At 47.2% G+C, this 26,402-nt stretch overlaps 1 protein-coding gene across 8 annotated transcripts in view; it reads left to right on the top strand.

Annotated features, from left to right (window-relative positions):
* DENND4A (DENN domain containing 4A) overlaps positions 1-26,402 on the top strand; it is a 2,028,245-nt gene that overhangs the window by 1,616,600 nt on the left and 385,243 nt on the right. For all 8 annotated transcript variants that reach the window (XM_069624248.1, XM_069624254.1, XM_069624251.1 and 5 more), the window contains one exon: positions 5,807-5,901. In XM_069624248.1, the coding sequence (XP_069480349.1) occupies positions 5,807-5,901 (95 nt within the window). The remainder of the gene's footprint in view (positions 1-5,806; positions 5,902-26,402) is intronic.

Raw genomic sequence — 26,402 nt, 5'->3', positions numbered from 1 at the left:
AATCAAATGGTCAGCCTTCTGAGGTTTAGGCTCACAACTCTGGGTAGTCCCACAGCACTTCATACAAGACATGTGATGACATTGAGGCCTGAGAGATGCTATAATGAATCCCTCGAGAAAGCTAACCTTCCCGGTGAGGACTTTCAAGACCTGTCTCACCTTGCGCAGTTCAAAATTTAAGGAGTCATATCCCCTATACATAGTGTCCAACAACCTGGACAATACTGGAAACGACAACTCATCCAGCATTGTGGTATGCGGTGCGGGTCTAAAGGACTTCTCCCCCCTTCTCCACCTGTAGCGAGAAAACATGTTGAGAGGGATCATCCCCCACCCCTTTCCCCAGCACAACTGGCACACCACTCTCTTCAGAAGAAAAATCAACCATTGTCCCCTGTATCCACCCTCCAGAGCAGTCATTTATCACAGAGGAACAGGCTACAGCCTGACACCCTATCTGCTGAGTTTCAGGCTGATGTAGCATAATTTCAGTGAAAATGTGGGAGTTCACTGGGGATTCAGAAATCACCTATTGGTTCGATTTAAAATCCAACGAGTCTAACTCATTTCCCCAATTGGTGAGAAACAACAGGTGCCAACATGGACACATCCGAGACCAGGTCCACTCATGGACCTACATCACCGACACCATGTCCTGGATGTTCTCCTCCAGCCTTCAGAAAGCATGGTCCAGTTTTCCTGTGAATTTCACCATTAGGTCCCCCGACTCCTCCCATTGGTCCTGTGTAAAGCCCTTGAGAATTTGAGGGAATTCCCTCGATTTGTCCAGTCTCTACGGCCTTTGCGCCAAGCAATGACCTCCCATCCTGGGGTGCCCCATAAGATTTGAATTTTGATGGTGCTCCGACCCTTTGTATCAATGCTGAGTCAGGAGTGGGGGGGGTGATTTCCATGTCCACAAGAATTACATTGGCGGGGAGAACATCCTTTAAGCTTGCCGAGGTCAAAACTCCCTTGTTAACTGGGAAGTGTGAGGAGCGAGGCCCTTTGCTGGAATCACCCACCCCACCCTTACTTCTTAGTGTTGCCACCATCACCAAATTTAAGAGAGCGAGGTATCCAAAAGACCAATTTGTTTTTAGCCTAATGCGGAAGGCTATGAGGCACTCTCCTGCAAACTGTAGTTTAGGGGGTTAAGGCCAGCCCAGTAAATGGGAACAGGACCACACTCAGGGACGCGCACAGTATGGTAACGCAAGGAAGTTCCAATTCAAACTCAACCAGGTATAATGCTATTGTTTCCCACGCTCAACGTCGACCACTGACAATACTTCAGCAGGCAAAGAATAAAGTCATACAGCCCAACATGGAGGTGACTTCTTTTGTACGAAACGCCCGCAAACACGCTCGGCTAATGCCACTTAGGAACACATGCTATGGTACGCTATGGGGCACAGGAAGTCTGTGGTGCACCCACACTCCTACACACTCTCCGCGCTGCGGCGTGCGCTCAGATTGAAGATAAACATGCATGCAGTCAACTCACTCTCTTATTCCAAATGTGACTATTCTATGTCTGTGCATGTACTCGTGACATGCATTGTTGGTGCTTCACATGCACCCTGTTCCCTTGCAGCACATGTTGCTTATAGTGTCTGTCGGTGATATGTGCAACGGACATGGTGGCTGTCATGTTGCAGTGTATTTCCTCCATGCATGTGGCATGCTGGGTTCCCCATGGGCCCACTATGGGCATCTGGAGCCAACGGGTGGGCATTGTGGGCTAGCTGCAAATGGGTGTATGGCTGTGGTAGTGGCAGGGTTGTTGTGGTGTGTGGTAATGTGGCCATTTGTCTGCATTACTTTAAGTGCATGGTGCATTGTGGCACCTCTAGTCATGTTGGTGTATATGATTCCTACTGTATGCGTACTGTTGCTTCTTCAGGCAGGTAATTCAGACGTGCATGCTCCCTGGCCTGTACTGTGATACCATTCACTTGTCATACCACCCTTTGTGTAGTCTTTTGCATCCCTCTCCCCATTTGGGCATGTGCTTTGCGGCACATGTGTGCTGGCTTTTCTAGTCACCCACTATCCAGGTCTGTTGTCCTCTGTACCCCTCCATGTATCCTGGCAGTGTGCTGTTCTGTAGCACCATGGCATCGTGGGTGGGACCAGGGTAGCGGGCACAGCAGTGGGTGATGTACAGGTTGGGGTCGCAGGTCACCTGCACATTTAGGAAGTGGTAGTGCTTGTGGTTTCAGTACACTGCTTCGTGAGCCTGGGGAGCCACCAGTGCAACATGAGTACAGTCCAGGGCAGCAATCACATTTGGCATTTCATGGCATTGACCTGGGCTGGGGTGGTAGGAAGTGAGGTTGTGGCGTTGCACTTGCCGCAGGAGGGCTTCGAGCACTTGGCCCAACAATGCACAGATTGTGGGCTGTCACAGAAACAAGTCCCCTTTTCTCTGGGTTCACCAGGAACAGAACACAGACCCCTTTACTTGGGGGTTACACAGAAAATACTCAGAATAGCTCTAGCGCAGATCACCAGTGGACAGCAAACAGTAGCCATGAACCCCCATCCACAACCTCAGCCTCCCTTTGTTGAGTTGGGATTACAAAATGTGGGCTGTGCCGTGCTGTGCATAATGGCCACGGAGTGCTGGAAGGTGCCAGTTCTGAGGAATTGTAGGGCAGACACTAGCTTCAGCAGTGTGGGCACAGCTGTCCAGATGTTGATCCTGCTCCCTATGTTGTCCTGTATTGTGGTGAGCAGCTCTGTTATGGTCTCCCTGTTGAGGCGGTACAGGGTAACCAACTGGCTGTTGGTGAAGGTCCAGGGAGTGGATCTAACCCTGGGGATCGGTGCAAGCCTTGTCTGGGCTCGTCACCTCCCACTCCCCCTAACAGCCCACTTTGTGCTCACTGTGCCCTGGCCTGGTTGTCCTGCCTCTCTACTTCCAGCCTCAGCATGAGCAGCTGCCTATCCCAGCTCACAGTGGCTAGTGGCAGCATGATGTTGGAAACAGTGTTTAGGGTAGAGGTGTTCCTTATGTAGCACTCTGGGATGGATTGGGATCACCTGTGGCTTCATTTCAGGCACCTGCGTTCTTTTACCTCCAGCTGGAAGCTGGAGGGAACTGCTCTGTGTTTTTGGCGGTATTAGCGCTGGTTTTCTGCGCAAATACCACCAAACATGGACTTTCGATGCTGCTGTGTTTGCACCACGTGTGGCCTGCTGTAATTAGCGCTGGTTGCAATAGCGCCGGATGATTTTACAGTTGGCGGTATTTGCGCCGGCTCATGATCCGGCAGAGCGGTATTGGCAGCGCTAATTCTGTTACTGCCACTGATAGAACCATAATGGAAGTGGGTAAGAAGTGAGATGGGGGTTACGGGCCTTTTTTGGCATGGGGGCCACAAGGACAGGATATTATTTGCTGATGATGTGCTCCTATACTTGAGCCATCCTGAAGTGTGGGTTCCACGGGCACTCAAACTGCTTGGCAGATTCGGGAAATGCAGCAGTCTAAAAGTAAGTTGGCATAAATCAGTTGTTTACACACTCATAGGAAGGGAAGTGGATAATGCCAACTAGAGAGGACTGAAGGTACCTTGGAATCCAAGTAACTATATCCAAACTCGAGTTTTTTAGTTTGAACTGGGGTCCTTTTGTCACCAGATTCTCCATGGATGTTGAGAGATGGGCTAACGTACCTTTAACGTTGATGGGCAGAGTGGCTCTTTTCAAAATAATAGTTGTCCCTAAATTCCTGTATGTTTTACAGGCCTCGCCATAGGTGGCTCAACCGGAGGAATTTGATAAGGTCGAAGGAGAGATGAGGAAACTGTTATGGGGCTCTATGGTCCCTAGGATTGAGCTGGACACGTTAACCAACTGTCTGGGAAGGTGGACTGAACCTTCCAGACCTAAAAGTATTTTTGGGAAACGCAATTGGTGGTATTAAATTACTGGGTTTTTTTTTTTCCCTTGGGGAGGAGGAGCCATCCATAAGGGGCGAGAAAGTTGGGGGACTTAATGCACAGGGCATCGTTCCGTTCAACGATCTGCAAAATAGGTTTGGACTGGAACAATAGATGTTCTACCTGTACCTGCAGTTGAGTCATTGCACTACACAGGCAGCTGGGGAGGGGGAAGGGGGGGATGGACTGTTGACCTCCAACTACTGAGGAAAACAATGACCGATAACTTCACAGGGAATCTGATTTATCAACTATACTGATGGATAGCACGGGTTACTGCCAAAACACTGGATAAACTCAGGTCAAGATGGGAGAAGATCCTAGGCCCACTGGGAGGAGTAGAATGTGTGTCCGGGTTTGGGGGGATATTGGGATGGAAAAGGGAGGGGGTGGACAGATAGTTTTGGTTTCTTTCTTTGTTTTATGGTTACTTAGCAATGTAGGTTTTGATCTGACCGGAAAATGTTTTGCTGTAAATGAAATTAAATCAAATAAAATATGTTTTATTAAAAAAAAAAAAGGGAGCGACAAAACAAACTTTTCCAAATTAATTTTGCTAATGTCTCAGAATGCTATTCTTTAGTGGGAAAAGATATTCCTGAAGGCTTCAGAGCACTTTCAACCAGGGGCGAATCTGCTACTTTGGAACTCCACAGAGGAGTTCCTATACAGGATATTGGTCGGGCTGCAACGTGGGCTTCCATTCACATGTTTGCAAAACACTATTGCTGGGATACTCTGTCAGGTCAGGATGCCTGCTTTAGCAGAGCTATCCTACAACATAGCATTACTCGATGGATACAGAGTTCACTCCTCCCGCCTCCTACAATCGATATCTGCGATGCCAGCCTATCTAAGATGAGGAATCCGTGGGAGGACACAATCTATTAAAAGAACCTACGCTAATTTTCTTTCTGATGGATGTTCCACCACAGATTACTCCTCGCCCTCCCAACCTGCCCCACAAACAGTGAGCTTCTCCTTATGTCATCACCTTCAACGCTACAAGGCATCTCATCTCTCGTGATCCCTAAAGTTGCTGGGCACAGGGAAAAATGGTAACTGAGGGAACCATGCACACTATTTATTTCGAAGCCACTTTCGGACTCGACAATGACAGTTCTGAGGATCATTCATGTCCAAGTCGCACATCGTCCCCTGCTGAGATGTTTCTGAAATCTGCTGCAGGAGAGAATATATAAGATGAGGAATCTATGGGAGGAACATCCATCAGAAAGAGCATTAACAGAGGTAAGTAATGTGTTGTTCTTATGGTTCCATGATTGATTATTGTTAATGTGTGATTCTACCATATAAAGACATGTTTTGATATTCCATTTAAAAAACAAAATATGCATCATAAATTCGTTGAAACGATTCTGCATGACGGAGTTGACATGTTGGGTGCTCTTTTCTTTTCTTCATCTCCTCTAAAGTCTGTTTCTTCGGCATCTATTGAAATCATAAACCTATAATGATGAATAAAAAAACATAGGAACTCTGAATTTATAAGGATCAAGACAATGAATAGAAAGAGATAAAATAAATTAAATGATTTGAATGCTTGAAAATATTTGAATAAAACTCTAAATAAGACCTCTGTGGACAGGCCCCTAATTTGTCTTTAGTTTCAGTGACTTGTATAGCAAAATGGGGATTGGTTCACTCTGGTCAGATGTTATCGATAGAGGGATTCTTGCAAGCGAACTTGTGAGCTGGAGTAGATAGGCCTGTTGCAGACATATGTGGTAATTAGAAATTATTATATGTTCTCCTGCCATTTGATCTCCTATGTAAACCTTTATGCTGCAGCATTTGGTTGATTCTTGAACAAACCTGTGTTTTTTAAATTCTAGGTTCTCCATCCAAGTGCCCCCTGCCTTCCAAGTCTGAACTGGTGGCCTCTAGCAGCTCAAGTAGCCTCAGTGTCTTTGAGAATTATGCTATGGAGGTAAGTGAAGGAGGCAGGAAGAATAAGTAAAACCTAGCAGGCTATCAGCCATGCAGCAAACACTGTGAACTTGATTCAGCATTAAAAGTGACATTAAATGTGCATGTCTTATTGTGTAGAATGCCTTTATGGCTCCCAAATCTATGAAGTACTTCCTGGTCATGCACTGGATTACCTAACACAATGGAATTGCACCCCTACCAAATGAGCAGCTCAAAAGCCTATGGTCTGCGTTCCAAAACAGGCTTCTATCTCAAACATCCTGATAAAAGAATTATTTATCTTATTTATTTATTTATCTTAACCCTTTAACTGTCATGGGTATTTCCCCCCAGTGCCAAGGCCTTTTTTGGTGATTTCGGTATGTGGCCATTCAATGCCTTGTAACTTTTTTGTTGCATGAGATCTCAGCCAAATTTGGCTCCTTTTTTTCCCACATGTAGGCAGTCGTAACGCCACCACCCAGGAATCCTAGGTTGCTGTAGACGGGTGAGAGAAAAAAAACAAAAAGGGCACACATTTTGGGTTTTTAAAAAAAATGCCAATAAAATGATGTACAAAGAAGCCTGTGGTTTTTTCCTTGTAAGAGCTAGGAACAAATGGTTTGCTGTGCGGAATTCCCCAATTTCCTGGCTTTCAGGAACAGGTTCAGTAGAAATGGAAAAAAATTATTTTGATGTGGTTATCAACTGTTTTGTGAGAGGTAGGCGATTTTTGCCAATTGGACATGCATGGACGGAATGGAAGAAAAGGGTAGGAAAGCCGAATTGGAGGACAGAAAGGCATATATTTCTGAAAAGTAGACAAAATTCCAAGTTTAGGAAGGGGTGATTTGCGTAGGTCAGGCAACAACTAGGTAGGGGAAAATGCCATAGATTGGGGGAAAAGCGGGAAAATGACTGAAAAAAAGGTATGTGTTGGACATGGTTGGCTTGGTACGGCAATGGCTTCTATGAATTTTGAGAAAAGCAATGCTCCGCTACATTCCCCCGACTCTTGCAGTTAGGAAAGCACACATTTTCTGTAGTGTTTTACAAAACAAGCAATACCACAAGCCAAACACTGAGCCATGGTACACAGGAGATTTATGCTCACGGCCTGAACAGACACACTTAGCATGTGTAAATTGGGAAAACCAATGTGGTGAGGAACGGCAAGCATCCATTTTCTGAAAGAGCACAGGCAGACCTTTTCAAGGGTAGGTGACTTGTGCAGGTTACAAAAGTGTATGGTGCCTAAAGCAGCGACTAAATGTAGGTCACATTCGGGAAATGAAAGGGTTGTGTGACAAAGGGCACCAGCAAATGGGTCAAAACGTTATGAAAACCACACAAACACAACAAATGTTATACCTTCTTGCGTTCCCACAGGTGTCCCGATGAAAACGGTACCTCACATGTGTGGGTGTACCTACCTGGGCGCCAAGGGGAAAGCCTAAAACACAAGTAACCCCAAGTCTGTTTTCACACCTGAATTTCACACTTTCTCCAGACAAGCGCAACATACAGATATGGGCCTCGGGTGTCCAAGCCACCAAGGAAAACGTGGAACCCCATGCATTTCCGAAAAGAGGACACACGTGGGAATCCACATAGGTATGATTTGCGCAAATCGTCCCAGAATGTATTGCCCAGACACCCCCGCAAAGTCCGAAATGTGGGGAAAAAACGCATTTTCTGCACATTTCACTCGGCGCACCCATCGAAACATGCAGCCAACAACACGTGGCCTACCGTCGCACGTTCCCACAGGTGTCCCGATGAAAACGGTACCTCACATGTGTGCGTGCACCTACCTGTGCGCCAAGGGGAAAGCCTAAAACACAGGTAACCCCAAGTCTGTTTCGACACCTAAATTTGACACTTTCTCCAGACAAGCACAACATACAGATATGAGCCTTGGGTGTCCAAGCCACCAAGGAAAACGGGGAACCCCATGCATTTCCGAAAAGAGGACACCCGTGGGAATCCACAGAGGTATGATTTGCGCAAATCGGCCCAGAATGTATTACCCAGACACCCCCGCAAAGTCCGAAATGTGGGGGGAAAAAAACACGTTTTTCACTTTGTCGGGGGTTCTGGGTAAAGCATTTTGTTCCCCCTCCGCATGTTGGACCTCTGTGGATTCCTACTGGTGCCCTCTTTTCAGAAATGCATGGGGTTCCCAGTTTTCCTTGGTGGCTTGGACACGCTATGCCCAAATCTGTAGGTTATCTCCCCAAACCCTTTTGTGGTTACCAGTGGGTTAGCCGTTTCCCTTTGCTGCTAGATTGGTGAACCCACACATGTGAGGTACCGTTTTCGTTGGGACACCTGTGGGATCGCAGAAAGGTATGACATCTGTTGGCGGCGGCCTGTTTCGGTGGTTGGGCAGAGTGAAATGTCTGGAAATTGTGTTTTTTACCCCCAAATTTGGAATTTGAGAGAGGTTCTGGGTAGTAGATTCTGGGCCGATTTGCGCAAGGCAGACCTCTGTGGATTCCCACGGGTGTCCTCTTTTGGGAAATGCATGGGGTTCCCTGTTTTCCTTGCTGGCTTCGACACCCTAGGCCCAAATCTGTAGGTTGCCCACATGAACAAAATGGGCTGCGCCGAAAGGCTTGGGGTTACCACCGGGTTACCCTTTTCCTTTTGCACCCCCAGTAGGTGCACCCACACATGTGAGGTACCGTTTTTGCCGGTACACCTGTGGGAACGCGAGAAGGTATGACATCTGTTGTTGGCGACGTGTTTCAATGAGTGGATACAGGGAAATGTCTCTGAAATTGGCTGGAAATGAAGACAATTCTCAGACTTTTCGCTCTGGCAACCCACCGAAACACACCGCCAACAACACATGGCCTACCTTCCCGCGTCCCCACACGTGTCCCAATGAAAACGGTACCTCACATGTGTGGGTGCATCTACCGGGGGCGCAAAAGGAAAAGGGTAACCCACTGGGAACCCCAAGCCTTTCGCCACTGCCCATTTTGTACATGTGGGCAACCTACAGATTTAGGCCTAGGGTGTTGAAGCCAGCAAGGAAAACAGGGAACCCCATGCATTTCCCAAAAGAGGACACCCGTGGGAATCCACACATGGCCAAATTGCAAATTGGGGGGGCGGCCCATCTCATGTAGCCCTCCCCAGGGGCAGATAAGGGGGGGGGGTGTCCTGCACTCCTCCCTGAGATCTCCCTTCCTAGGAGCAGATATCTGGTCCCAGGGAGGGCTTCATGACTGGCACCCACTCCATTGCAGGTGGGGGGAGCGGTCAATACCCCATCCCATTAGAAAATTCCCTGTCCCTTTGGGGTGTCCCACAGCCCCCCCTAAAAAGCGTTCCACCATTTTCACTTTTTCCTTTGGTAACCCAACTCCCCTTGGTGCAGAGAGGCACATTGATGTGCCAATCTGGCCCTGGGGTGCCCAAACCTTACTGCCCCACCCACTGGGTGGCCTGTCCCACCATTTTGGGGGCCCTCTTCCCCCCTCCCCCAAATGGGTGGCGGGGGCACCTCATGCAGGCCTCCCTGGGCCTCCTACAAACGGCTGCGTGAGGTAGACCCCCCTCCATTTGGGGTGGGGGGGACAGGCCCCCCAGTGGGTGGGGCAGTAAGGTTTGGACACCCTGGCGCCAGATTGGCACACCAATGTGCCCCTCTGCGCCAAGGCAAGTTTCGTAAACAAAGAAAAAAATGGAAAAGGTACACTACACTTTAGAGCGGGCTAAGGGGCACCCTAAACCACCAGGTAATTTTCTAATGTAATGGGGGTGACCCTCTAACCCCCCCCCCCACACCAAATGCAGGGGGGGCTTCTCATTCACCCCTCCCTGGGGTCAGATGCCCCTTCCTAGGAGCAGCTATCTGCCCCCAGGGAGGGCTACAAGGGGTGCCCCCATTTCCGCTTGGGGTGAGGGGGAGAGGGCCACCCCCCTTTTCTGTAAAATATATCCCTGGTGGCTAGTGGCCCCCCAACTCCCACCCAAAATTCCCTTATTGTTTTTTGATTTTGATTAATTTTTTTATTTTGCCCCCTTCCCTGGGGGCAGGCCCCAGGGTTGTATACATTGTGCCCCCATGCTTTGGGGGGGCGGGGGGGAGGGGTGAGGGCTGCTTACTGTAAGCAGCCCCCACCTTCCCCCCGCATTCAAAGACATCCCTGGTGTCTAGTGGCCATTGCTGCCCACGCATCGAACGCCCTGCGCCTGATCCGCGTGCAGCAATGCTGTCACACAGGGTGTCCTTGGAAAGGGGAGAATATCCCCTTTCCAAGCACACCCTTTCCGAAAAAATCTCTGGTTGCTAGGGCCCCCAAACCCCCTCCCCCTTCCCATCACTTTTTTTGCCCCCTTCCCTGGGGGCAGATGATCAGCCATCTGCCCCAGGGGGGGGGCTAATCTGCAGGCCCCATCCTCTGGGGGGCCTGCACACTTCTTCCTGGTGGCCCTCCCCCCACCCCCAAATGGATGGGGGCCACCTCATGTACTCCTGCCTGGGGGGCAGAAATCTGCCCCCAGGGAGGGCTAAAAGGGGTGCCCCCCTTTCCACTTGGTGTGGGAGGGGGAGGGCCACCACCCTTTCAGGGGTGGCCAAAAAAAATCCTGGATTACAGTTGTGTGTGATCCCTGCAAAGCAGGGATCACACAAAACAGAGTGCCGAAAAGGACGACCTATCTCGTCCTTGGCAACAGGGAGGGAATCCCAAGGACGAGATAGCTCATCCTTGGCACTAATGAGGTTAATAGATATCCCTATCCAGCTCTGATGTTTGGAAGCTTTTTCGACATGGGGCGTAGTGAACCTCGACTCGGCCGTCGATCGTAGTCTCATCTTGCCGGATGCCCGATTGTCTGCTCCGGATGTGACGTCCGGTGTCGTATAAATACCACGTCACTACGCCCCATGCTTCAGTTCATTTTATCCAAGCGCTTGCACGCTGCATCAGGAACACGACTTTGAGTTTACCCCATTTCTCCACCGGGATGTCTACTCACCGGGTATCAGGCTTCAAATGGTGGACCGATTACGAGGCCAAATTGTCAGTGACCGACCCCTCCCACGATATCTGTCTGGGGTGATTGGGTGCGAGTCACGACACAGAGGCCTGTGCGTCATGCTCTAAAATGCAGCCGAAATCCATGCGTGAGAGAGCCAGGGAAATGGCTTTGGGCCGACCGCCGAAATCTCTGGCCTTGTCGCTCATTCGGTCTTCACAGCTCGATACGGAAGCGCCCACCCCTGAGAAGGGGAAGGGGAAGGGGAAGGATAGGATATCGTAAGAAAACTAAGAAACGGTTCCACCTTAGAAGCCACCATTGATGCAAATCCAGCTTGTCGTCATAGCGAGGTAAGGCACCTACCACTCGGAAAGAGTGGGAAAGTTTTAAGTCTGAAATGCTGGAAATGTTTAAGCAGCATGCTACTATCACGATTTCCCCACGCCCCGTGACCAGAAAGCCTTGGCAGCAATACCGGCGCTCAGTGCTCCCGACCCCACGCTAGCCGGTCCGTCGAACTCCATCGACCAAGCTTTCAGGCTCGACGCTGACAGAGGCACAGAGACCGTCAACTATTGTCCGTCAAAAGGCTCCTACCCACAACATGCATTGGTCGGCCAAGCCTTCCTCAGCGCCGGAAGTCATTTCCTCGGTACCGATGACCATCCCAAAGGCGAAACCTTTAGCGCTGACTATCAGTGACAGTTCCTTTGCCTTGTTATCGAGGGCAGGGTTCTTTGAGTCGATGCAATCAATCTTCGACGTCGACCAACCAGATGACCAAGGGGACATTGACCCTATTTGTTATAGCTCTGGCGGAGTCCAATTTTTTCGACGAGCAGGCCAATTTATTAGCCTTAGCACAAGGTTTACAAGATGCAAGTGGGCTGGACACATTCCCAGATCTTGAGTTCCAACAAAGCCAACCTTATAAGCATACTCATGCTAAATTCAGGGCCTTAGTGGAAACAGTGGTAGACCCGCTTGGCTTGAAAACTTCTGCTGCATCCCTTCAGGGGTATGACCTCACTGATATTCTGGGCAATGGTCCAGCAGTCGAGCATAATATGCCTTTCAATCCGGCTATAGCTGACCCCTTAGCCTCCTTATTGCAGCACCCATTGTCCAAACTGGGAGATATTTCCTCACCTGAATCTTCACTAGAGAATTCCTCAGATAGGTTGTCTGGCGGAGGTGAAGCACCCTTCTTTTGGGATGACCTGCGGTCCTCGAAGAGGTAAGGTCTACCTCGAGATGAAGCCACTATGCCCGCTGGTAAAGCAATCCAGGCAAGAGACTCCTCCCCGGGGTAAACCAGAAACGAAGGGAAAAAGCCTTCAATGGCAGAAAAAAACCTTCGTTTGAAGTCCAGAGTAAATGTGATGTCTGTTGTACTTACTAGTGACTGGATGTGATGGAGTACGAGCAGAGAATAATCCTTGGAAAGAAGATGTATACTAGGGATGCAGCGGAGAGATCCTGAGAGCAGTTGGAGGCAGTGAAGTGAAAGGTAAGCAGGAAGCCCAATGTTGTGAGAAGAGAAGGCAGAGGTTGAATGCAAGGCAGAGGTTGCATGTGAGGCAAAGCAGAGGCTGAATGCAATGCAAGGCAGAGGCTGAAGGCAAGGCAGAGGGAGGTGAGACAAGATGAGGGTTTGGTGGGGCTATTTTATCTGGCAAAAGGAAAAAGCAAGAGCGGAAGGAAAACACACGAGAGGTGTGAAACTTAGCGTCTTACCCAAACAGGGAATAACCCGCAGGTTTGCAATGCAGCGAACAGCTGCAGACCAGCGTTGATGAGAACGGTGGCACCCATTTTGGAAAATGACTAGACTGGGCACAAGCACCGATGTGATAACGTGATGGATCGTCAATGGTGTCCTGGACGCCAGTGTTTCCATATGCTCCAGGAAGGCAAAATGTTGACACCCATGCACAATGCCTCCTGTAAGTGCCAATTGCATGGGAAAATATAGGCTGGCTAGACAAGATCCTTCTTTCCTCACCTTGCACCCTTCACCAGAAGGGTTGGTAGTGCCAGCTGCCACTATCACCATCAGACCTGCAGCCTCTACATCCAATCTTCCTCCAGACAGAGAGGGTAAAAAACTTGACGCCATGGCCAAAAAAGTTTTTTACCTCAGGCAGTATGGCCTTGAAGGCCACCAAGGTGGTATGCGGCTTTGCCAAATGTTCATTTGGGCCATAGAAGGCTGTGGAACAAGCCACTCAATACATCCCATAAGGGGAAATGTGGGATGGTTTTATACGGCTTGTGGAGAATGGGAAGCAGTTGGCCAAGTAGTTGTTACAAACGGGCCTGAACATGGCGAACTGCATTGGCCGGTCAATGGCATCAGTAGTAGTAATGAGAAGACGGGCCTACTTAAAAACCTCTGGATTCTCCCCAAATGTCCAAAACAGGCTGCTAGACGGGCCTTTTGAGGGAGATGCTTTTTGGACAAAAAACCTATGAATCTTTAGAAAAATTCAAAGAGTCAAAAATCACCACAAAGCCGCTGGGCCTAGCTGCGCAGCCGGCCAAGTCTGCCTTTAGCTTTGCCTCAAGAGGCAGAGGCTATAGATGTTATGTACCCTTTGACAGAAAGCAGCAGCTCCCGCAAGGCACGCATGGGCAGAGTTGTTTGTCACATCCCGGAAGGGGCAGAGGAGCTTCTAAAGGCCAGCGGCAGGGGCAGCTCCGTCCTCTAAGCCGCTTTGATTTCCCCTCTCACGATTTACCGGTTGTTGGACGGTTGGCAGGACATTGGGCCAAGTGGCACGAGATTATCTCTGATGCCTGGGCTTGTAAACAATTTGGTGGGGCTATTTTCTACCCTTTTTAAGAAAGCCACTGCCACTGGACAGACCCCCACCGCCTCCAACCCAACCGGGACAGGAGCTTCAGGAAGAGCTAAGAGCTCTATTGTCGAAGGGTGCCGTGGAAGTGGTACCTCCTGATTAGAGAGGGTCTGGCTGGTATTCCAGGTATTTCCTGGTGCTCAAAAAGGGAGGGTGTCTTTGTTCCATCCTGGACCTCAGGGCCTTAAACAAGTTCCTGAGGAAGAGCAAATTAAGGATGGTGACGTTGAGAGAAATTCTCTGCGCTCTTGAACTTCAGGACTAGCTGGTGTCAATAGACCTACAGGACGCTTATTTCTATGGGCGCTACATCAAAAGCACAGGGAGTTCCTAAGGTTCCTAATAGGGGACAAGCACTAGCAATTCAAAGTGCTGCCCTTTGGGTTATCCTCCGATCCAAGGGTCTTAACCAAGCTCATGGCATTAGTCACGGCTCACCTCAGGAGATCCGGGGTCCATGTATTTCCATACCTAGACGACTGGCTGATCCGGGGGAAGTCAGCGGAGCAAGTCTTATCTCATCTAGAGCACTTCTCTACTACTGCACAGGCTGGGCTTCTCCCTGAACTTGAAATTACATTTAACACCCGTTTAAACACTCCAGCTCATCAGAGCAGTCCTAGATACTCTAACAGGGAAGGCCTTCACTCCCGAAGAGCGAGCCAACAGCATATCACAGAGGGTACATTTGTTCTGGAACCATGCCACTTTACCAGTGGCTTCCTTCCTCCGCCTCTTAGGTCTCATGGCCTCCTGCATTTTTCTAGTGCCAGAGAACAGGCTGCATATGAGATCCCTTCAGTGGCTCCTAAGAGGCCATTGGCCCTAAGAAACTCCTGCAGCAACAAGCGCAATCTATCCGTTCACATTAACATTACGGCTAACTTGCGTACATTCGCCTACTGGGGCACACCTATTCTGTCATTTACGCCGTTATGGACATTACGTCATTGTAGCTCCTAATAATCTGTACAGCAAGCTGCTGTTATTCTCTTATATCCTCTATGCTTATGTGCAAACAGCCGCAACCAATACCGGTATAACATGTTCCAGTACCCCCATTGTGTCTAAACCTGCCTCTGTACCAACGACATGTTAAAGCATCCCAATACTTAGGTATATTGCCTATGTACCTTTTAGTGCATTCATTTGTTTTCTGTACTGTGCTGTTAACCGACCTAGTGCATTCAATTGTTTACTGTACTGTGTCGTTAACCATCCTAGTATATCCCGCACCCAGTGCCCATAGTACTGTGCTGATAGCCTATCGAGCATGTCCTGTTTTTAGCGCCCATTGTACTATGCTGTTAGCCAATACAGCAAGTCCTGCACCTAGTACCCATTATACTGCACTGTCAGCCTATCTAGCATGTCCTGTTTTTAGTGCCCTTCGTACTGTACTGATAACTGTATGGTATTCCTAATCAGCCTAGTAAGTCCTGCATCTATTGTAACCCCACGGTGCTGCTTACCTATCACGCCACCTTACATCAGCCGCACACCTACAGGCACCCAGGCAAGTTGTTGCTCACCATGATCCCCTTCCATGTGATTTGTTAGCACCCCATTGTATTCTATGTGTGCCTTACGGATCTGATTGACAGCTTATGCGTGCCTTACCAATTCAAATTGCGCCCTACTGTATCCCATGTGTGCCCATTGATCTGAATTGCGCTTCAATGCATTTTATGTATGCCCAACTGATCTGAATAATGCCCGTGGTATTCACTGTGTGCTTTGTTGACTTGAATTGTGCCCCACTGAATGCCATGTGTGCCTACTGATTTGAATTACGCATGAATTACGCATTAATGCATTCTATGTGTGCCCTACTGACCTGAACAGCGCCCGCTGTATTCTATGAGTGCCTTATTGATTTGAATTGAGCCCTATGGTACCTCACGTGTGTCTTATTGTCCGGAATAGTGCCCCACTGCATTTTATGCATGCTTGACGGACCTGAACTGCGCCCCACTGCAACACACGCCGATTGCCCATCCTCCCCACGCGTACCCATCAGCCCAAGCTAGACACATGTTGGTCTGATAACTCAGACTTCACCTCAGTATGTATATGCTTTCCATAATACGCTATATACTACCTCTGTTTGGCAACATACTAATGCTAATCATGACCTCGCCCAACACCAGCAGTGTCTCACTAACCCAGTCTATCCAACTAGTGAATAACGTGTCCAAAACAACATGCACTACGCTTACCACGAGCAACTGGATCCCCCAGTAAACAGCATTCATCCCACGACCTTCTTGCCATCATGCCTACAACCCAACACTAATACCACACCCTCACCCACAAAGCTACTGCACAACCCCTACCTGAATTCACCAGCTCTATGGCTAGAACATTTTGCTACCAAACCTACACCTAATTTACCATGTAATTTTAGGAACTATAGACTAGGTTCTAGATTCCGACCAGTAGCCCCACCAGTATCCAATTCCATCACCACCTATAAAAAAATTCAACACAGCTGTCAAACCAGCCAACATCCCTAAAATAAGACCCACCAAATGTACCCTGCCCAAGGAACTTTCAACCACCACCGATAAAGCTACCAACATTAAGGGTGCTGTAATGAATGCAAGGTCCCTCGCAGCACATTCAATAGATATTTCAGACCTCATCACAACTCAAGATCTCGACTTCTTAGCTATTACGGAGACCTGGCTACAAGCTGCAGCAGGACTTACCCTTTCACTCGCCATCCTGAACGACTACACCATTACCAAATGCAACAGAAATTCCAACCAATCTAAAGGCGGAGGTGTCGCATTCATTTCCAGAAGCTCATTAGACCTTCGACCACTAACTAGTCAGTGTTTACCTTCAGCTGAACTTTTGTCTGTTAAGATCCCGATCTCAACTACCTAAACTATTACCATGCACCTCATCTACAGACCACCTGGTCCAGTCTCCACATTTGCAGAAGGCATTCCTACCCTCCTATCCGCCAAAACCAAGCCTAACTCACAAATCATCCAACTGGGCGACCTTAACTTAGGCTTCCAAGATCATAAAGCCCTTGACATTGCAAATACCATTTCAGAACTTGGCTTCACCCATTGCATCCAGGAACCCACCCACATCAAAGGGAGGATCCTCGATTGTCTCGCAGAACTCAATTGCAGTATCAATATCTTGTGCAACACGCCCTGTGCCTTGTCGGATCACCATCTGATCACCTTCACCATTAAATCTGACAAGCAATGTTCTAAATTGGACATCGCCCCACCTACCCGCACCAGAAATAAAAAGGATATAGCCAGTGAGAAGCTGCTTCTGCTAATATTACCCATCCTAAACAAGGCCACTGAGTCGCACCGAGACCCCATGGTGCTAGTCAATATATACAATCAAACTATTCTCAAGGCCATTAATTCCATTGCCCCTCTCAAACTACGGAAATCCAAACCTCGGGCTCATCTGAATTCCTGTTTTACTCCACATCTTAGAACATTACGTAAGGAAAAAAGACATGCAGAGACCCGCTGGAAAAGTCTTCTGACGGCAGCCAACAAGAACAGCCTTATTCTAGCATCCCTCACTTACAATGAGGCAATCTTCCAAGCCAAAAAAGATACTTAAAATAATAGGATCTCTCAAGCAAAATCGAGTACTAAAGAACTCTTTAAGATACTCAAAGAACTAGAATCCCCAGCAGCGCCCACCGATACTTGTCTTAAAGATAGTACCTGGTGCACTAATATCCAAAAAGCTCAACTAGATAAAATTACCATTCTCCAAAATAAAATCAACGCTAAAAAAAATAGTCTGTCGCAGGACTCACAGCTTAGCGCACCAGTTAACATGTCAAACCCCCCGCAACACGCTCCCAAGCCTTTTAATTTTTCAACACATTCCACCAAAGAGGTAGACAATATCATCATCATACTTAAACCAACCAACTGTAAGGGAGACACTTACCCAGCCCATATCATTAAGGAGGCAACTAAAGAACTAGCACCATTCATCACTACCTTTTAATAAATGCCTCATTTAACACTGGCATTGTGCCTAACAACCTCAAAGATGCCTGGGTTCTCCCACTACTTAAAAAACCAACATTAGACCCGAGCACCCCTTCCAACTACAGGCCTATCACAATCGTCTCATTTTTGCTCAAAATCCTGGACAGAGCAGCTTACCTGCAGATCCAAGATTACTTAGAATCTAATAACCTCCTCCGTCTGAGACGATCAGGCTTCAGACTGAAGCATGGAACGGAAACTGTGTTGATAGATTTGAAATTCCAAATTGAAATCCTAAAAGAGAATGGCAAGTTGGCCCTCCTCTTACTGCTCGACCTATTGGCGGCATTTGATTTGGTCAAAAACCAAATACTTTGCAACCATCTTAAATCCACAGCTCATTTCTCGGACAAAGCCACCTCTTGAATTAGTTCCTTCCTTGAGAATAGATCAATGAGGGTCTTTTCCCCGTCTGCCTCTGCTGAACCGTCACCAGTTTTGTGCCTAGTCCCCCAAGGATCATGCATATCACCAACACTTTACAATGTGTTTATGAAGCCCCTCTTCGATATTCTTGACTATTTGGGTGTCACCTACACTAAATATGCAGATGACACCCAAATACTCATCCCCATCACTGGAGACCACAAAGCAGACTCCAAAGCCTTGAATGATATGTATCTGGTCATCCAGGCTGAACGACGATCAAACAGAGCTACTACTACTTGGGTCTCAACCCAGACTCAATAAGTTGGATTCTGTTTTTGACTCATTCATCATTGATGGTAACACCATTAAGGTATCCAATGACACCAAAACTATTGGTATATACCTAGATTCCACATTGCCTCTAACTAGACAAACTAACGCAAGAATATCCTCCACTGCCTACACATGAAATCTCATCACCGCCTGTCGACCATTCCTCACCACTGACAATTGCACCGACTTAGCTAGAACCCTTGTACTGTCAAACCTTGACTACTGCAATGCGCTCTATCTAGGGACTAGCCAACAGAATTTAAACAAATTACAAGTAACACAAAATAATGCCATTAGGGTTGCTATGAACATCCCCAGAAACCACCCCATCTCAGATACCAGACGCATCCTACACTGGCTCTCTGTTTCCCAAAGATTTGCGTTTAAATCATTATCACTTACGCACAAATGCCTTGCCAAGCAGGCACCGAAATGCCTATCTAACCTATTCACACGTAACTCCTCTGATCGACCCCACAGAGCTGCCCAAGCACACTGCCTCTTATTACCGAGGTTCAAGCTTCAGAAGGCGGGGTTTTGCAGCTTCCTGTTGCTCACTGCTAGTCTCTGGAATTCTCTACCTAGCCCACTCAGAACTGAACCCTCTTGCCATGCCTCCAGGAGTAAAGCCAAAATCTGTCTGGTAGTGTCCCGATCCATGCTCCTGATCCTCTCAGGTATAATAGCCCCCTGGCAGCAGTGGGATTAAAAACCCTTCACACTGGCCCCAAGGGCCTTAGAACTCCATCAGAAACATACATGGAGTCAGTCCTGGCACCTTTGGCGCCAGGCTCATTATCAAGAATAAAGCAACACCAGTTTTGGACCTTAATCCAATATGGAGGCCTATTACACTGCTCAGTTCTAAAGACCCAAGCCATGTGGTCTAGTGTTTTGGGTGTGGCTGGGCCTGGAACTACTTGGCCTGGAACTACTTTACCTGGGCTATTTAAACCACACCCAAATAGCAGAACAAGCTTCACGTTATTCTGCACTCCTGCAGCGTAACGCTCACCATGTCCAGCTCCTGCTCATCTGCTTCTCCAGCTGCCTGATCCTAAGCCCTAGATCCGGATTGCATTAATACCTGGAAGAACAAGAACAGCATTAGCGACCAAGAACACTTACCTGTGAAGTAACGGATCTTGAATCCATCCTGCACTTCGCTTACCTCGCCCATCTCCGGAGTTCGCCACAACCTGCAAAGGTAAAAAAACGAGGACAGCATTAACAACAATTCTTACCTGGGCAAGCAATGTGTCCTGGCAGCACCCTGCACTTCGCTTACCTCGCCCATCTCCGGGTTTCACCCCAACCTGCAAGGGAGTAGGAACAAGGTCAGCATTAACAAAGCACTTACCTGGGCAAGCAGCGCTTCGATCGCTCACCACTCCGGAACATCACTGCAACTTGTACAAAGAAGGGAAGAGAACACAGGTTAGCAATTAACACCAATAAACAACGCAGCACTCCGTGCATCAATAACTCACTTTGGTCTTCGCCATCGGTGCGGCAACTCTGGGATCGCAACCATCCCTGTGAAAACAAAAAGAGACATTGTTAGAGAATAGCATAGTGGAGCAAGACGCCGAGAAGACAGAGAAAACGGAGGGCAAGAAAGAGACAGAATAAAAACGGAAACACATTATAACTCAACTGGAAGACAGCAAGCAGAGTCGGAGTCACAGCTGGTCTGGACCCGAAATAAGGGCACACGGAACAGTGAAGCAACTAGGTCCAAGGAACGCCCGCACCAACCATGCGCCCCTGCACAGAGACACAGGATGGAGAGTTCAACGCACAAAAACCTAAGGTGAGCAATAACCCCAAGGGAGGGGATTTGGACCAGAGGGAGGTGGGAGTCCACCCATCACAGAACCAGTATCTTATCCCTCCATTCTCCTGTAATAGGCACTACCCAACGTCTGGCACATAACCAAGCAGAGAGGGGTCCGACAATACAAAGCAACTCTCTCTAAACACCATTGCTTACCATCGCTCGTTGCTATGTCTTTTTTTCCCCACTTTTATAACTCTCATGGGATCAAAGAAACAGCAACATCCCTTAGGAACATTGGAACAATGCTCATTGTTTTGTGCTTGATACCACTCAGTATCCGCACTGTTTCCCGCTGAGTAGCAGCTTTACTCCTTATCAAGTGTAATATCGTCTGCCCCACAATACATTAAATGTTTTTTTTGATGCGTATTAGACCCAAATGTACAGGTCAGGTGTGTGTTTTGGGACCTATCAGGAATGGAATTTCCCTCTGCACATAACCACTGAGGAAACATCATGGAACACATTGTTCTTACTCTCATTTTCTCAAAAAGTGATCCACCGGTTAGTACGTGGGGAGTGTCCTTATTCCTCTTCAACATTTCCAGTATACAGTTTTTCCACTCCATGCCATTTGAAAATGCTAGTTGGATTGTCTCTTTAATTATGCCATTCACCCTCTCCACTAAAACCATTTGCTTTACGGTTGTAAAGTGCACTGCAATGGTTTTCTATGTAATGACTCTCTAGGTAATTACACATTTCGTTAGATATCAATTGTACCCCGTTGTCAGAAATAATGATGTTTGGGTATCCTTCCCTTAAAAATACACTTTCCATGAATTCAATCACTGATTTAGAGAAGCTTGTAGGTACAAATGCAAGATCAAACCATCTAGATGCAAATTTGTGTTCTGGGGCTAGAATGCTCATAGGGCCCATGAAGTTAATACCAACCTTTTCCTGTGCACGTTCAGGAATTTCCACTTTGTCTGACTCTACTTTCTGTGTTTTAAGTGATTTGTCGCTGGAGGAACATGGAATACAATGTCCGATTTCATTCTCCACCATTGAGTCCATGTCCGACCCCCAACATTTTGCTCTTAACCTCCTCTTAGTTAAACACTTTCCCGGATGTCCTGCATGAGCTTGTTTGGACAATTTGCTGCGCAGAAATTGGGGAGGAATCAATCTCTCCCCTCTCGTTAATCCCCATTGTGTCTGTACAATTCCTCTCTTATTTTGTAGAAAGGCGAAGTCAATAAATCGCTTTTACGCCAACCGCTTTCGGTTTTCTTTATGGCCTCCTGAAGCGTATTATCTTCCTCAATTTCCTTGAACCACAATTCCTTTTAAAATGCCTCTTTTACAATGTCATCAATTTGAGCTACCCATTCTTCACCAATGTCATTGCTATCTTTTAAACCTTAAATTGGAGATCTGGATAAGCAATCCGCGACAGGAATAAACTTTACAACACTATTGAATCCTTGTAATGCAGATAACCACCTAGCAGTTCTGGGAGTGGCTAACCCCGAACCCTTGGTCCTGAACAAATGTGCAAGGGGTTTATGATCACTTTTAATGATGTATGGCATGCCCCAAACATAAGTTTGGAAATAATGTAATGCCCAGTAACATGCCTGGCTCTCACATTTTATAGTAGAGTATTGTGACTCAATCAGGGATAAAGCCCTAGAAGCAAAAGGTACCAGTAATTCCACACCTGCCCTGTTCTGGGATAATACTGCCCCAATTCCTCTTGAACATGCATCTACCGTAATAGTGGTCTCATATGCTGGCTCAAACTTATAAAGAGTTGGAGCAACTGCTAGTTCCCTTTTAACCATATTGAAAGAATCCTCCTGCCTACTGCTCCATACATACTCCCTCCTGCCTTTCAATAAGTCTCTCAATGGTGCACACTTCGAGGAAAAGTTCTCAACAAACTTAGAATAAAATTCCACTACTCCCAGGAATGACCTTAACTCCTCTCTGCACCTAGGGGATTTGATTTTGAGAATGGAATCTACCATTTATGGGTGTGTCTCGACACCCTTGTTTGTCAAAGTGCGTCCTAAAAACGTGACTTGATGGACTTTGAATTGACATGTTGCCATTTTTATGGTTAGACCGGCCTTTTCCAGTCTCCTCACCACCTCTGTTACTTTGCATCGTGTTCCAGTTCACTCTTCGCCCCCACTAGGATATCGTCTTGGAAACATCGGATGCCCTCCAATCCTTCTAAAATATCCTCCATGATCTTTTGTAATATAGATGATGCAGACGATAATCCGATTGGCAACCTCCTATATTGAAATGCACCCATTGGTATAATAAATGCAGTCAGAGCTTTGGATGAATCATGTAAATCTACCTGGCGCCATGCAGAAGGTGGGTCTAATGAAGAATACCACTCAGCCTCTCCCAAAGTGGAGAGCATCTCACTCACTATAGATAACGGATGTCTGTTAATCAGGATATTTTTGTTTAAATCACGCGTAGCCTTATCCTACCATCGGGGCGTTGTGTAGCCACCACAGGTGAAAGCCATGCACTACTCTCAATAGGTTCAATTATCCCTTGCTCTACCAGGTTTCCCAATTCCATGCTGACTTTGTTTCTAACACTAAAGGCAAAGTAGCTCACCTTGTGTACTTTGGGAGTCGCATTTTCCACTAATTGAATCTTGTGTTTATTAAGTCTCCCAATGCCCTTACAAAAACATTTCCAAATTTTTTGTCCATGTCATCACAGAATTTTTCTGACTTTTGCCTTGTAATTGCCCTTACTTGTTGATCCTTACCAGGATGAAGTTCCAATCCCAATTTTCCCTGGTGTTTCCATCCTACCAGACAATCTCCTTTGATAGCTACATTTACTTTGGCATGTATGTGTCTGTCCCCATGTGCAATATCGCACCACACAAACCCTTTAAGGTCTATTTTTCCCCCACCATATGCACTTGGTCTGATGTCGGTGTTATGTAGTTTGTTTCTATTCACCCCATCTCTCTTTGTATTTGTCGTCCATATTGTTTATGGTGAACCCGAATCTGCAATACTTTAATGACATTTCCCGGCAATACTGTGTCAATTTCAGGTGGAATATATTCTCCATCATCATCACCCGCCTCCCGCCCTATGTGTACCACCTTGTTGGCCCATTCCTGTTTATCTTCCATCACAGTATTTACACTAGTTTCCCCATTAGTAGCATGCATGTTATTTCTGCAAAACCTGGCAAAGTGTCCTGCAACCCCACACTTCCTACACTTGCCCCTCATCGCCGGGAATTCCTTGGGATTCAGGTTATGCTTCTCAAACCCACACCAAGGACAATGTCCCTTTCTCCAATTGTGTTGATTATTTCTGTTGTGTCTATTTGCCTTCTTTATGGTACATACCTTGGATTTTTCCTCTATAACCTGCCCATCTACTTCCTCTCCCTTTACCAACTGAACGTTTTCTTTTTCCCCCTTCACACTCAGTTCCTTAAGACATTTGCTGGTAAGCTCAATACCCTTAGCTATAGCCAATGCTTCTTGCAGGCGAGGATTCTTTGCTTGCCGATGTCTCTCTTGTATCTTAGAGTTTGATGTGTACATCATAAGTTGATCTCTAATATATTAGTCTTCCATTCCTGTGAATTTGAAGTCACATGAGGTCAGCAGCCCACTAAGATCCGCACTAAGATCCGCAACAAAACCATCTACAGATTCACCCACACCTTGTTTTCACGAGAAAGGTTTGTACCTCTCAAACACCACATTGACTTGTTAGCCATATTGTGCCACCAATTTCCTCAAGGCTTTAACATACATACCTAGGCCCTCTCCACTGCCCTCCGGCTGCCCCTCATTGACGTCTACATTGGTAATGTTTTTTTCCCCCTCATAGCCTCTGCACCATACAACACATGAGCATGGAGAATGTTCTCTCATCTGAAAATCTCTTAAATCCAGATGCTATAAAATAATAAGTGAGTAAAACTTTCCAATCCTCCCAAGAGATAGGAGGTTCCCCAGGTGTTGCCAGAAATGTGGGGGGTGGACCTAGGCTCTGCACTGTGTTCTCAAAAATATTATTATTATTGTTATTTTATGTAAAATACTGGGTGACAGGGAAAGCTATGAGAATAAGATAGAATGCCAGTTCACCAAATTTTCAGCAGATTTAATAGTTATAGTGACAGTGTAGGATCGACATCCCACCACACTGTTCTATGAATGTACAATGAAACACCTTGGTGTAGTCTGCCGAAAATCAAGGGTGAGAGACAGAGGAAGTTAATGTCAATCACCGATCAAAACCATATACATTTCTGAAATGGTCTAGTCACGGCTACTTCCGTGGGAGGGATTATGATATATTACTTCCCTTCAATAATTGCACATGGGCTTTTCTCTTTCACTTTGTGCGTTCCTCTAGGATTTTTGGCCTGCATCCTAAGTGAGGTGTCTCCTGACATGTGCTGTTTAAAAAAAAAAAAAAAACTGTTTTGTGCTTAATGGCACATAGAGCGCACTCGGTGTATGGGTCCTGTCCCCGGGCCTGCCCGCTTCCTGGTTTGCCCATAGCCTGTCTCCCAGACCTTCCTCCCTCCCTCATTGGTACTCCCCACTTACGATAAACTCAAGCCTAAAGACCTTGCTTAAAGCAGCTCGTCCGCGCTATTTGACCTGCATCCTAAGTGAGGCGAGTGTCTTCTCACCCACACAATCTTGTGCTGTTTTAAAAAATATCTGTTTTGTTCTTAATAGCACGTAGAGCACACTTGACGCATGGTTTCTGTCCCCATGCCTGCCCGCTTCCTGGTTTGCCGATAGCCCGCCTCCCAGACCTCCCTCCTGCCGTGATTGGTGCTCCCCACATACGATAAACTCAGGCCTAAAGACCTTGCTTCCAGCCGCTCATCTGCGCTTTTTGACCTGCATCCTAAGTGAGGTCAGTGTCTCCTGACCCACACCATCTTGTGCTGTTTAAAGAAATATCTGTTTTGTGCTTAATAGCACGTAGAGCGCACTCGGTGCATGGTTCCTGTCCCCAGGCCTGCCTGCTTCTTGGTTTGCCCATAGCCTGCCTCCCAGACCTCCCTCCTGCCTTGATTGTTCTGCTACACCCTCATTAAGGACGCCCCAGGGCAGCCCTCTGCCCATGCAGACCCTGCGGCTAAGGGCCCGAGGCAAAGGGCGGCTCCTACAGAGGCGGCTCCAGGTTGTGTCTGCAGGTGTCGACAGGGGAAGCCAGTGGCCATCCGTCAACCAGCACCTACAGAAAAGGAAGGAGTGGTAGGGGTACAGGTAGAGCAATCGCTCCACCCAGAACCCTACCACTTTGCAAACTATGCAAACTCTATAAATGTTAGCCTACATCACACCTTATGGAACTGTTCAGACGAACCTCTGCTCTCGCCTCATTTATTCATATCTTATACGTGCTTGCTATGATAGTACTGTGACTTATTTGCCTATTTCGCTCACTAAGAATCTGTTCTTGCTGCTCTGTTTCACTGCTGGAAAGTACACATTGTGACTGCAAATTATTTACCTGCCTGGGCTACTCACCTAGATTCCCGCAACATCGATTCTCATCTAGAAAGCGCCCACTGTGATAGTATGAACATCTGCCCATGTCACGCACTTAGATTCTGTCCTTGTCTGATTTACTTACCCTTGAAAGTTACTCTGATTCACATCTAAATATTGCCCAGTGAAACATCTGTGATTTACTTGCCTGTGCCGCTCAGTTAGCATTGCTCCTGATAGCGTAACCCACAGCTGGAAGTGCCCCCTGAGTTATTTCTGTGTTCTATTCTACCTGTCCCACACACATAGAAATTGTGCCTGTTAGCCCAATTCGCATCTACAAGTGCCGCTTGAGATCCTACTGTTTATTCTGCCCGTCCCGCACACTTAGAAATTGTGCCTGTTAGTCTATTTCGCACCTGCAGTGTGCCCCCTGAGATAACACTGTGATCTGTTTCCACATTTAGATATCTGCCCCTGTTGCTTTGATTCACGTCTAGAAAATGCCCCCTGAGATATTACTGTGTTCTATTATACCTGTCCCACACACATAGAAATTGTGCCTGTTAGCCCAATTCGCATCTAGAAATGCCGCTTGAGATC

The sequence above is a fragment of the Ambystoma mexicanum genome, chromosome 11, assembly GCF_040938575.1.
Source record: "Ambystoma mexicanum isolate Mex_15411 chromosome 11, UKY_AmexF1_1, whole genome shotgun sequence".
Classification (NCBI taxonomy): domain Eukaryota; kingdom Metazoa; phylum Chordata; class Amphibia; order Caudata; family Ambystomatidae; genus Ambystoma; species Ambystoma mexicanum.
The sequence above is the reverse complement of the archived record's forward strand: the minus strand, read 5'-3'. Positions and strand labels throughout refer to the sequence as shown.